This window comes from Oryctolagus cuniculus, chromosome 8 (assembly GCF_051225735.1).
Source record: "Oryctolagus cuniculus isolate XC-2025 breed Fujian yellow rabbit chromosome 8, ASM5122573v1, whole genome shotgun sequence".
Taxonomy (NCBI): domain Eukaryota; kingdom Metazoa; phylum Chordata; class Mammalia; order Lagomorpha; family Leporidae; genus Oryctolagus; species Oryctolagus cuniculus.
The window spans coordinates 12546301-12559999 of record NC_142874.1 but is presented as its reverse complement, the minus strand read 5'-3'; the positions used below and the strand labels follow the sequence as shown (position 1 = coordinate 12559999).

General features: G+C 42.8%; 1 protein-coding gene across 2 annotated transcripts in view; it reads right to left on the bottom strand.

Annotated features, from left to right (window-relative positions):
* The window catches only part of KLHL2 (kelch like family member 2), a 123232-nt gene that overhangs the window by 25014 nt on the left and 84519 nt on the right, over nt 1–13699 (bottom strand). For both annotated transcript variants that reach the window (XM_070047275.2, XM_008273508.5), the window contains 3 exons: nt 7085–7194; nt 3024–3140; nt 1240–1389 (listed from right to left, as the gene is read on the bottom strand). In XM_070047275.2, coding sequence (XP_069903376.2) covers nt 1240–1389; nt 3024–3140; nt 7085–7194 — 377 coding nt within the window. The remainder of the gene's footprint in view (nt 1–1239; nt 1390–3023; nt 3141–7084; nt 7195–13699) is intronic.

Here is a 13699-nt window from a genome sequence, read left to right as displayed (position 1 = left end):
ATTTGATCCTCAATCTCACTGAGTGTTGTATGCCAGTCACTCACTTTTGGCTTAGATACTAAACGTAATCACACGGAGTGAGCCTTTCTACCAAGGGACTGGATCAGCGGGTGGGTGTTTCTACTAAGGTGCCATCACAGAGTTCGCTGGGGTCCGTCCTACATTTAAATACTGACTAATGATCTAGAAAACTGAGCTAACACTACACTGGCCAAATCTGCAGCTAATTCTAAACTGAGAATCATTAACACTAGGAAAAAAAAAACCAAAAAAACAAAAAAACAGAAAAACAGTATCAATATAATTTGAAACAAATGTAGACTCCAAAAATAAAAGTTGAAAAAACATCAAATAAAATCATTGAAGTAAAAGAATTTAAAAGACATAATGCAATGGAAAGGATAGAGTAACAAACTAAAGATGATACACAGATTCTTATTTCTTAATCTGGCATTACCCCAGACACTCACAAGAGTTAACATAAATATGTAAGTCAAAGTGCTACAACATGGATCATGTGATGGCCCCCACACAAACGCTGCCGTAGGTGCTGGTCTTCTAGCCCTGCGGAGACATACACAGAGCAGAAAGAACTGTAAGCAGACACACAGGAGTGAGGGGTTAATGCACAAGGAAAGTCAAATGAGTAAAACACAAATGGCCATAAATGAAAAGATAAAGGCAGAATACGAACTTTCACACAGAAAAACAACTTTCACACAGAAAACCAAACACTGGAGATATGAACACAATGTGAGAAATCTATGCTCAAATGACTACACACAGTGTGTGGGAACCATTAGATAGTATACAATACAGAAGAAGGCGAAGAGCTGAACAAGCTACTACGTTACCTGAGATTCCAATGTGTTCTGAACAACTACTGGGTTCAGTTATCACATACACATGGCTTACATAGGAATTTTTCTGCCTAACTTTTACTATAACTAGTAGGCTCTACTATTACTAGAGGTAGCTCAACTCAAGAGAGAGAAATGAGCTGCCTTCTGTTCCCGGAGAGCCAGATCATGCAGCTGATGAAGATTAAATGAACCGAGCTATCCGCAGGCTTAACACGGAATCAACAGCGGCTGGGTTATACACACCACCATGCACAGTGTCTCTTGCAAGGGAGACTCAAACGATACAGCATGGAGATTCAGATGAGCAAAAACATGATCAGTCAGCGCCGCTGTGGGCCTTTCAGATGAGGTAACACGTATGAACAACAGATCCTACTTTGGGAAGGTTCATGGGCGTCCTCAGGCGGGTCCGGACGCTCTTCATTAATAAGCGCTGCTCTGTGGGCAGCAAGTGGTACTTCATAGCTTCAATGAGATAATCTTTGCAAGCACTGCTATTCTTGACCAACGCTTCCTCTTCTACTCTCTGTAATAAAAAGTCAGACATACCCTGTGAGGCCGCTTCATGAAAAAGCTGTCAGTGAAACAGAAGTAAAGAGGAAAAAAGCAGTAACTGTTCTCATTAGCTCAGCGAAGAACTAAGAGAGCAAAGTTTATAAATATGATTAATGAAAAAAGAAAAAAAAATACTCAAGTACCTGGCCCACAGACAAAAATACAAATATGCTGGGCCTGAAACATGTGCACTGTGTTTTTTAAAAATTTCTAAGGCAATTTTTATTATTCATTTTCATTTATTTGAAAGGCCGAGAGAGACCTGGTATCTGCTGGTTCATTCCTTGAATGAGTGCAACAGCCAGGACTGATCCAGGCTAAAGCCGGGAGCTGGAGACTTAAATCAGGTCTCCTGCATGAGTGGCGGGGAACCAAGTTCTTGAGCCACCACCTGCTACTTCCGAGGGTGCCCACTGGCAGGAAGCTGCGTCATAAGCAAAGGAGCCGAGTCCCAAAATCAGGAACTCTGATAGGGGATGTGGGTGCAACTTAACCACTGTGCCAAAAGCCTTTTTTAACTTAAAAAACAAACAAACACTCCCCAAATGTCTGCAACAGCCTGGGATGGGCCAGGCTGAAGCAGGGAGCAGGAAACCTAATCCAGGTCTCCCACATGGGTGGCAGGAACTCAAACACTTGAGCCATCAGCACTGCCTGCCATGTCCACACCAGTAGGAAGCTGGCATCGGACGCACGAGCTGGGCCAGGTTATCAGACTCAGGTGTTTCATTGTGGGATACAGGCCTCTTAACCCCTCGGCTAAATGCCTGGCCCTGCATCACCTGTTAATTCCATTTTTCCCTGCACATTTGGAGTACCCTCATGTAGGTAATAAAAACAGATGCACTGAAAAATTATAAACTTCAATGTCAGCTACAAAATATTATAAACTCTTTAGATAATATTATAGTTACCTTTTTTGATCTTTAAATACCAAGACAAATAGAAAAGCAAGAAAAAAATTTAAATAATGAATGCTGTGGGTGCAACAGGCACTAATAGTAGGTTAATGATACATTTTACAAACCCAAGAGGACAAATAAAATATTTGGAAGAGATTCAAAATATTTTAAAATAATGTATCCACATTACAAAAGAACCCTGTCCTGGCTGTCTGATCTCAAATGGAGGACGGGGCTTTTTGTTCATAGATAGATAGCAAATGCACACCGCTGTGAAATTATGAAGTAGAATTAGATAGTATTGGGGTCAAATCTTCAAATTCCATTTCTAGAGGACAATCAGAAGAGGAGCTACCTAAAGGCAAAAAAAAAAAAAAAAAAAAAAGTAGCGGTGGCAAACAAGACTGACAGCGGAAGGCATGGTCTCACGTGCATTTATTTACACGGACTTAACTGAGCACAAATGCCACTTCAATACACTCTAGTACTCATCAATCAAACAGAAGTGGGAGCCCATTTCTAAGAACAGAGAATGGCTCAAGAGAAGCAGCCACCGAAGACGGCAGGTGGCTCTGCTGTCCTCTGCCCTGCACCCCATGGGTCCATAGTCTACAGCTCTTGTCATCATGTGAAGGGGGACTAGGTGCTGTCAGGCCCAGGACCTGGAGCTATGTCTATCCCGATGTCTTGCACATGCACTTACCTGAACTAAGTACTCGCGAGGAAGCAGAGGTAACCGTACATGTTCCATCAGCCGAGCCATAAATTCTTGCCTCACATCCTTGTCATGGTTCACCCAGGCTATTACTGCTTCAAATACCTGGGCAGAAAACACAGGGAAAGGAAGAAGTAATGCGTTTTGTATCAGGACATCTGGGTAAAACATGATGAGGGGTCTCTTGCTAAGATGTCCAAGTTTAATCCATGGTTCAAACATTTGCAAAATCCTGACTTGAGATGTACTTACAAAACTCTTCACTCTTCTCCTTTCTTTACTTTTTTCAGAGGCTATTTAGTAAGTACTTTAACAAGTATTTTCAGTAGTTTTGTGTATTTACCGAGTACTTTTCTCATTTGGTATTTACTAAGCAATTAGTACATTATCTAACCTTACTAGACCAAACCATAGCTATGGAAATTTGATGATATGTGGTCTGTTTCACTGTTGATAATCTTTCCAAAATGAATTTAGTTCTACTTACCTATATTTAAACCTCAAGTCCCTTTAGAATGAAGCACCAAAATAAAAAGTGATATTCTAAGATGAAAATCATGTACCCTTGTAAACAACTCATTTCAGCTTTTTCTTTCAGTTTACAAATACTGAACCAAACACAAGTCAAGCATCTGCAAAACAGGTGAACTCGGTAACAGCAGAATATATTAAAATAGTTTGAAATTTAAAAAATTATTTATTTATATTTGAAAGACAGAAAGAATGAGACAGAAACAGACGAAGATCCTCCAACTGCTGGTTCATTTCCCAAATGCCTGCAACCCTGGCCATGTTGAAGCCGAGTCTAGAACTCAATCCAGGTCTTCTACATGGGTGGCAGGGATCCAAGTTCTTGATTCATCGCCTGCTGTTTCCCAGGGAGCATATTAGCAGGAAGACGGAGTCAGAGGCAGAGCTGGGACCTGAACATTCTAATATGGGACGCAGGCATCTCAAGTAGTATGTCAACAGCTGCACCAAACTCCTTCTCCCTTATTTTCAAATTTTTACAAGCTAAACAAGAAGGGCATTTACTTACAACATTTACCTATGACAAAGTTAATACATTAATATGAGATAGAGTTTGTCTATATAATTTCCCTTCAAACTGATGAATCTATCCCCTGATAATCTTTAAAGGGTTGTAGAAAATGTTTGACAATATGCAAATGGGTCACTGGGAGTGAATACAGATAACTTTAATATAGGCAAAGAGCAAGACACTAAAAATAAAACAGATTGTAATTAACTTCCCTCTTTAAATTATTCTGCAAGTATCACTGTATCTCTCTACCTGCCAGGTGCCGGAGATAAAGAAGTGAACAACAGTGGGCATCCTGTCAATTCCATCTACTATTTCTCATTCTGTCTTCTCTCAATCGCTGCTTCTACTTTCCCACCACAGATCCTACTGCTCAGTGGTATGACAGCAACCTCCTCCTGAGCCCTCATCCCACTGCTGATCCATTCTACCCATCACTCTGATGGACAGTCTCCAAAGATGCAGACTAAAAAATGATATTTCCTGGAACCCACACCCTCATGGAGTATTCCCCATGCTGAACCTAACCTGGCCCTGTGTTACCAGCACAGGGTGGTGGACATGGCGCTGTGTGACTCTTGAAGCTGGGCCCCAGGAAGCCTTGCAGCTTCTACCCTGGTCTCTTGAAATGCTCATCTGAGACAAGCCAGATGTCAAGTAGGGGGTCTGATTACTTGAAACCGTTATGCCAAGAAAAAGCTCAAGCAAGCTACAGAGGACAGGAGGGGACATACAGCGAGACTGAGAAAGAGGAACCTAGAAACCCCCAGCCCTGACCCTAGGCAAGTGAGTTAAGGAACCATCTTGGATATTCCAGACCCACATCCACAGCTCTAATGGAGCCACCCCAGGTCTCTCCAGCCATCTGGGCCATTCCCAGTGAAGTCTCAGGCAATATGGAGCAGGAGGAAGCCATCTCTATTGTGCCTTACATGAACTGTGACCACAGTTATTAGTTGGGGCCGGCGCTGTGGCACAGTGAGTTAAAGCCCTGGCCTGAAGCGCCGGCATCCCATATGGGTCCCAGTTCTAGTCTTGGCTGCTCCTCTTCCCTTCCAGCTCTCTGCTATGGCCTGGGAAAGCAGCAGAAGATGGTCCAAGTCCTTGGGCCCCTGCACCCACGTGGGAGACCTGGAAGAAGCTCCTGGCTGCTGGCTTTGGATCGGCTCAGCTCCGGCTGTTGCGGCCATCTGGGGAGTGAACCAGCAGATGGAAGACCTCTCTGTCTGTCTCTATCTCTCTCTGTAACTCTGTCTTTCAAATAAATAAAATAAATTTTTTAAAAAAATGGTTATTAGTTGAGCCACTACAATTTTGGGCTGGCTTTGTTGGCTATCAGAGAAACCTAGAACAGCCCTCACATTTCTGTGGGTCAGAACTTACCATGCTACATGGTATTCTCCTGCTGGTTAAAACCCTTTAGAAGCTCTTCCTCACTAGAAACAGTTAATGTTCCTCAAGATCGCTGAGAGGATATTTTATGATGACATTTCCATTTTACCTCCTACCACTCTAAACAAATTCTGAATACCCTTCATACGGAACAAATTGAATGCAATCATTCCTTTGTACATTTGTGTAATCTGTTTCCTCTACCCTTCCACTCCTATGGATCTCTATTTTCCTAGCAAATTACATATTTTATTTTCTTGTTAATTTTACAAAAAGCATTATTCAAAAGGCAGAGAGAGAGTGTGTGTGCTCCCATCCAATGGTGCACTCCACAAATGCTCACAATGGCCAGGACTGGGTCAGGCTGACATTGGAAACTGGAAACTCCACCAGTCTCCACCGTGAGTGGAAGCAGATCAATTACTTGAGCTACTACTGCCTCCCAGGGTGTGCACTGACAGGAGGCTGGAATCAAGCTGGAACTGGGAACTGAACCCAGGCACTCCCATGTGCGATGCAGACATCTGAACTGTTAGGTAGTAATTCCTGTTTACCAATACTCATTTTTAAAGACTTGGATCATATATCTGACCCAAGCTGAACCATCATCCTCATGCTTATTCCCAGAAAAATGAAACACTACACTACCCTTTATAGCATTCCACACTTATTTATTTACCCCACTGGCTGCCCTATTACTCTGTGAGTAAAGAATTCTCTTCTCTTATTCAGGACCTTACAACAGTGTCTGGTACAGGGTAAGCACTCCAAATAGGTTTACCAAATATGAAGAGCAAAATCCTCCTCTGTATGTCTACAGTGCTAAGACTCCATCTCACAAATTTTCACGTATTTTCTCATACTGTAAACAGAAAAGGCTGTCTTTTTATGCCCAGGCAGAACGAATATCCTTGCGATGGACAGTAAGAATTTAGAGAGCTCCAAATGCAAGGCACACAAAGGAGAAATTCTAGCTGCACCTCCTCTGAGCACAGTGTTTTCACCAGCTGTCATGCCCTGACTTCCAGGGTGCCACAAACCCCCCAAAGAAAAAGGCCACCCAAGAGAGGGGCTCTGTCCAAGCAGCGGAAGGCCGCAGGTGACTAACACGGGCAGTGCAGGATGTCGAGGGAGCAAAGGCAAAGCCAGAAGAGGCAGCCACGGAGCTCTGAGGAGGGTGAGGCTCAGGCCACAGGGAACCAGCACAACACAAAGTCTCCATGGAGGACGCTCAGTCCAGAACTAGTCAAACGTTGCCATTCCGGGTAACTTCCGTCAACTCGCAAGGCAGTGAAGGTCTTTACTGAGGAACTCTGTGTTTGGAGGCCAAGCTGTCTGTAGGCATCCAGTGGTAGCAAGATATTTCCCAAAAGGAACTCGTTTCCCATAGTTGAATGAGTGCAAGCTCATGCTATGGAGGTGAAGTACAAAACTCTAACGTAACAATTTAGGGAAGTGAAAACATAGTCACCTAAGCTGACAACCAAGCAGTCAACTGGCTGGGTCTCTTGTCTTCCAGATCAAACTGGCACCCCTACACAAACAGGATCACTAAGTTACACAACAAAGTGAAGAAAAGCATTACTGCACACGGGGCATCGACACATCCACTCACCTTCTCTTCTGAAGAAATGGTGAGTTTGTCACTTGAGATTAAGCTGCACACTTGTTCAATGCCAAGATTGAGAAATTCTTCGCTGAGTACGACATCAGCAAAATGCTGCTCTGTTTAGAGGTTAGAAAGAAAATCCATTAATACCAGTATTCTATCATCACTGTTCCAAGCTGTCTAAAAAGTAAGAGCCACTTCTTAATTTAATCCAATGTAAGAATGAAAAAATTAACTGCAATTCCAGTAAGAATCAACGACACAAACTTCAACAAACTTAAAGACCCTTGGAGATTTGTTTCTAGGATAGCAAAGCAGCATCAGAAGTGAAAAAAAAAAAAAAAGGAAGTTGATTTTTTTTTAAATATTCATTCAGTCAGTCATTCAAAAGGCAGAGTTACAGAGAGATAGAGGGTGAGACAGAGCAAGAGAAATCTTCCATCTGCTGGTTCATTCCTCAAATGGCTGCAACAGCTGGGGCTGGGCCAGGCCAAAGCCCAGAGCCTAGAAAAAATACCCACATCTGGATCTCCCACATGGGTGCAGAGGCCCAGGGAGTTAGACCATCTTTTGCTGAGTTTTTAGGTGCATTAGCAGGGAGCTGAATTGGAGGCAGAGTGTCCAGGCCTGGAACCAGAGCCCACACGGGATGCCAGTGTCACAGGCAGTGGCTTAACCCACTGTGCTACAACGCCAGCCCTAGAAGGTGATCTTAATGCACACTCATGCAACACAGCTGAATCTGTTTTATATAGCAGCATTTGGGTTAAATATCAATTTTTATATGGTATTGACACTACGAGCACAAGTTTCGATTATATAAATAAGATAAACCCCATGGCATTATAATTCATGCACCTGAATGTACTGCAGTAAACAGCAGAAGGCTCTAGTCATTACAATTAAGACAGAAAACCCTGCTTTATGAAAACTAAACAAAATAAATCTTAATGCTGGTCAATCTGACCATATGACCAACATGTTTTCTAAAAAAGAAACATAATTGGGGCTGGCATCATGGCACAACAGATTAAGCCACTGCCTGCAACACTGGCATTTCATATGGGCGCCAGTTCAAGTCCTGGCTCCTCCACTTTGGATTGAGCTCCCTGTGAACGCACCTGGGAAAGCAGAGGAAGATACCCAAGTGCGTGGGTCCCTGCCACTCATGTGGGAGACCCGGATGGAGTCCTTGGCTCCAAGCCTCAGGAGTAACCCAGCCCTGGGCCTGGGGAGTGAACTAGCAGATATAAGATCTCTGTCTCTGTCTCTCCGTCTAACTCTGCCTTTCAAATATATGAATAAATCTTTTTTAAAAAAGTTGGTTTATGACATAGAGAGCTCTGAATTCTATGTAAGCAGTTTATCTGGTAATCAAATTATATGACTATCCCAAACTCCTCTCCAGAAACTAGTGAAATTAGTAATTCTTAAACTACTGGGGAAAAAAAAAAAAAACTCTCCTTTATTAACAATATGGCCACTCCTCCCAAAGACAAAAAAAGTTCTATAAATATTATTAATGACTTTAAAAATGACAAAGACCTTTTTACAAATTTTCCTGCAAATCCATCTCTCAGGTAGTGCAGGGTGGAATCTTAGCTATGTCGTGTTCCACACATGTTCGCACAACCGTGGGCAGTTAGGTAATCTCCCTAAGCCTGGGTGTCTCCACCTGTAAAGTGAGGTCAACAGAAACACCCTACCTGTGAGGATTAAATAAGCTAGAGCTTTATTCTGCATCTAGGACTGTGTCTAAAAGACAGTAAAAATACAGAAATCTAGGTCATAGTAAGACAGTGTGTATGCTACGTGCCCATCCATCCCCGTCTGCCCTAGCTGGACTTCTGGGGTCACCGCTTACTGACTGTGTGACCTGAAACAAGTCTCATGCCTTCATTTCCCAATCTATACATTAGCTATAACAACAATGTCCCCATGTAAAATGCTTAGAACTAGGTCCAACAACAAATGCTAACAAATACAAAAACTGGGTATCAACGTTTGGCCAGAAACCTAAACTTTCTGAGCTTCAATCTCCTGACTGCAAATCTAATCCTTCACAGAGTGCTGGAACAACTAGAAACGATCCACGTAAGGTGCTCTGTGGAACATCGGGCACGTTATAGATAATCAACAGATGATAACTATCCATGATTACAGTGAACTGTGTAAGCCACAGTGTAATAAAATGTACTAACTTCTTCCAAGCCCTATAAAGTCTTAGCTCTGCCAACGTATTTGTTCAGTCACTCTAGCTCATATTTTATTCATTCCGTAACTACTTCTAAGTTCTTCTTGTGCATTAGGGAGCCTGGTGTAAGCACTGGGATTATAACAGTAAACAAGACACTCTCAGCAGAGCTCTTATTCTAGTGGAGCAGAAGAAACACAGAAGCAAGGCACCACGCAGTCCTAAGTGCTGTGAAAAAAACTAAAGCAAGATACGGAACAGGACATGGTGCTGGGGTGGGGGAGTTTATTCTATGTGAATTGCCAGGGGAGGCCTCCTGTGGAGAGGGAACAGCGAGGAGACACCGAGGAGAGATGAGAAATTCTGGGAAAATATTTCCGTGCGAGGTCCTCCCGGAGCAGGAGGTCATGTGTCGGGCAAGGTATGAGGCTAGGAGCTGCAGTCTGACAGAGGCAGGCCCAGGTCAGTGTTTTGCAAACGAAGAATCACAGTCCACTGCTGGATTGTGGGTGGTATTACGAAAAAGAAAGAGAATGGATCAAACTTAGAGATATCAGAATGCAAGGAGGAGTATTGGTTTGTAGAATCAGACATACGGATACACATATATGCATGTCTTAAGTGACAATTTAAAAATAAATGTCAAAAGGCTGGCAACGTGGCATAGTGGGCTAAGCCTCCACCTGCAGCGCCGGCATCCCAGATGGGCGCTGGTTCTAGTCCTGGCCACTCCTGTCCGTTCCAGCTCTCTGCTATGGTCTGGGGATACAGTAGATAGTGGCCCAAGTGCCTGGGCCCCTGCAACCACATGGGAGACCCGGAAGAAGCTAGCTTCTGATCAGCACTGCTCCAATTGTTGCCACCACTTGGGGGAGTGAACCAGCGGATGGAAGACCTTTCTCTCTGTCTCTCCCTCTCTGTTTGTAAATCTACCTCTCAAATAAATAAATCTTTAAAAAAAAAAAGTCCTGGCTGGCACCACAGATCCCTTGGCTAATCCTCCGCCTGTGGCGCTGGCACCCCGGGTTCTAGTCCTGGTTGGGGCGCTGGGTTCTGTCCCATTTGCTCCTCTTCCAGTCCAGCTCTCTGCTGTGGCCTGGGAAGGCAGTGGAGGATGGCCCAAGTGCTTGGGCCCTGCACCAGCATGGGAGACCAGGAGGAAGCACCTGGCTCCTGAACGGCGCAGCACGCCGGCCATAGCGGCCATCTGGGGGGTGAACCAATGGAAGGAAGACCTTTCTCTCTCTCTCACTGTCTAAATCTGCTTGTCAAAAAAAAAAAAAAAAAAAATCCTACTGAGTGCCAGTACAAAAAATAATAATTTATCTCTTATTAGCATTGTGATTACAAAGTTCTGTGATTTCAAAGTTCTAAGATAAAATGTTCTAGAAAATACAGGTTATCTTCTAGGTCTTTACAATTAACCACATTCTAATAGTAATGCTTTTAGAAGAATTTTCGAAGGTGAAATAAAGGATTTATTGCCAATATGTATTTCACATAAAAAAATGTACCCTCAGAAACATCTGAAAAATCAAATCTGCATTTTCATGAACCTCATAAATTCTTATTTTATTTTTACACAGAGACTCATTTGTTTGAGATTTATTTGAATGACAGAGCAGAAGAGAAAGAGAAATCTTCCATCTGCTGGTTTACCCCCCAATGGCTGCCAACAGCCAGGGCTAAGCCAGGCTGAAGTCATTAGCCAGGAACTCCATCTGGGTCTCCCACATGGGTGGCAGGAACCCAAGTACGTGGGCCATCATCTGTTGCATCCCACGTGTGACAAGCTGGATCAGAAGTGCAAGGAGTGTGGACTCAAACTAGGCACACCAATATGGGTTGCAAGTGCCCCAAAGGTAGCTTAATCCCACTGTGCCCTAACATTTGCTCCTATAAACTTCGTAATACATTTTTGCTTATTACAAGATCCAGGGTAGGCCGGCGCCGCGGCTCAATAGGCTAATCCTCCGCCTAGCGGCGCCGGCACACCGGGTTCTAGTCCCGGTCGGGGCGCCGGATTCTGTCCCGGTTGCCCCTCTTCCAGGCCAGCCCTCTGCTGTGGCCAGGGAGTGCAGTGGAGGATGGCCCAGGTGCTTGGGCCCTGCACCCCATGGGAGACCAGGAAAAGCACCTGGCTCCTGGCTCCTGCCATCGGATCAGTGCGGTGCGCCGGCCGCGGCGGCCATTGGAGGGTGAACCAACGGCAAAAGGAAGACCTTTCTCTGTGTCTCTCTCTCTCTCACTGTCCACTCTGCCTGTCAAAAAAAAAAAAAAAAAAAAAAAAAAAAAAAAAAAAAAAAAAAAAAAAAAAAAACAAGATCCAGGGTAATTCTAAGAGGATTGGATCTACAAAAATCCAGCTGGTGCACAAGATTTTGAAACTCAAAGTCTTAGTCAAGTAAAGTATCACATTGAAATAAATAGGAAAATAAAAATTAAAATGAAAATAAAAATGAAGGTAGATCAATGGGACAGAAGAGGAAGCCCAGAAGTAGCCACAGACAAATACCATCAACTGATCTTTGACAAAGAAACAGGCAATTCGATAGTGACAGGAGGGTCTCTTCAACACATGATGCTGGAACAACAAGTGAGCATCGATACGCAGGACTCGCACTTTGACAGAGCCCTTGTTCCTTTCACAAAAATTAACTCAAAATGGATCAAAGATCTAAATGTAAAATGCAAAATTATGAAATTCCTTACAGCGTAAGAGAAACTCTAGATGACCTCTGGTACACTGATGGCTTTTCAGGCAGAAAATCAAAGGCAGTAACTATGAAAGAAATAACTGATGAGCTGGAATCGTTCTGCTCTACCAAGGACACTCTCGAGAAATGAAAAGATCAGGCACAGCTTGGGGTAAAATCTTTGTAAAACACCTATCTGGTAAAGGACTGGTACAGAGAACCCTTAAAATTCAAAAATAATTTAAATTCCAATTTAAAAATGGGCAACAGACACCTCATCAAAGAAGATATATACATATAAGGCAAAGACTCATATGCAAAGACGACATACAACATACAACGTTGTATGGCATTATGGAACTGCACACACACAAAACAACCATGAGAATGGCTAAATCCCCAAACGCTGACAATATCTACCACTGGTAAGGAGCTGGAACCTGACAGCAAGGCAGGGCCAGGTCAATGGAGCAATAACAACTCTCTTTCAGTGCTGGTAGGAAGACAGTCTGGCAATACCTTCTAAAATCAAACATAATCTTACTATACAAGCCGACAATTGCATTCCTTGGTGTATTTACCCAAATGAGTTAGAAATCTATGTCCACACACTTAGAGCACCTGTGAAAGCTGATTACACAACACTGAGTCAGTTACGTCACACCCAACTAAAATGGAATCAAAAAGCCACAGGGAGAAATACACAAGTCACATATGCCCATCTCAAAACCGTCTTGCAAGCTCAGTTCTAACTGCAAGCTTTACCTAGAACCACAGACATCTGCCAGTCATAACTTGCCAGCTCTCTTGTGAGATGCTGCCAACACCAACTAACTCTTTCAAAACAACTTACATAACTCCTCTCCCTCTCAATAAAATCTAAACTTTTCCTTTATTCTCCAGACAAACCAGAGGCCTTCTGATATCTATATATCTATATCATATATACTCTATATATTCTATGCAATTCTATTCTCTGTATATTACCAAATACAACTGCTTCTGGAAACTCACCCTCCTCCCTCGCCCTCCCTTCTCGCTTCTGTGTGTGTGTGTGTGTGTGTGCTGCACGCATGTTTGCACAGCTGTCTAGATAATCACCGAAATTAAACCAAGATGTGCTTCAACAGGTGAATGGATAAATAACTGGATATCATTCAGCAATAGAGAGAAATGGGTTATTAAGCCACAGAAAAGCACAAAAGAACTTTAAGTACACATTGCTAGTTATAATAAGCATTACAAAATTATCGACAAAACCATAATATAGCTGATTCAACAAATGAACATCACCTGTTGCCAATTACCAAAATGAAATCAAAAGGAAAAATAATGCTCAAACTCAAAATACACATATTTCTAAATTATTTCCAATTCTCACATTCTTTCTACTAAAACATGTCCTGCTTCTTAAAAAAAAAAAAAAAACTCTTGGTGTTGGTATTATCATTTTTGTACTCTTATATTATGCTTATTTTGGAAAAGGTATGGTAAATATGTAGAGCATCACTAAATTTGGATGGCACTGTTTGGCAAAATCTGGCATAAACTGGTTTACTTTAGGCCCTGCTTTTCCTATCTTACACAAGGGTATTTCAAAAAGCTTGGGGACTCTTGGGCTCTCTGATGCTGTCAACCACATCTCGAAGGCACAAGTTTTCAGTTTTCATTGTTGCTTATTAATCCATGTGTGCAAGATCCAGCCCATCTAAATACTTTGCCCAATTTACT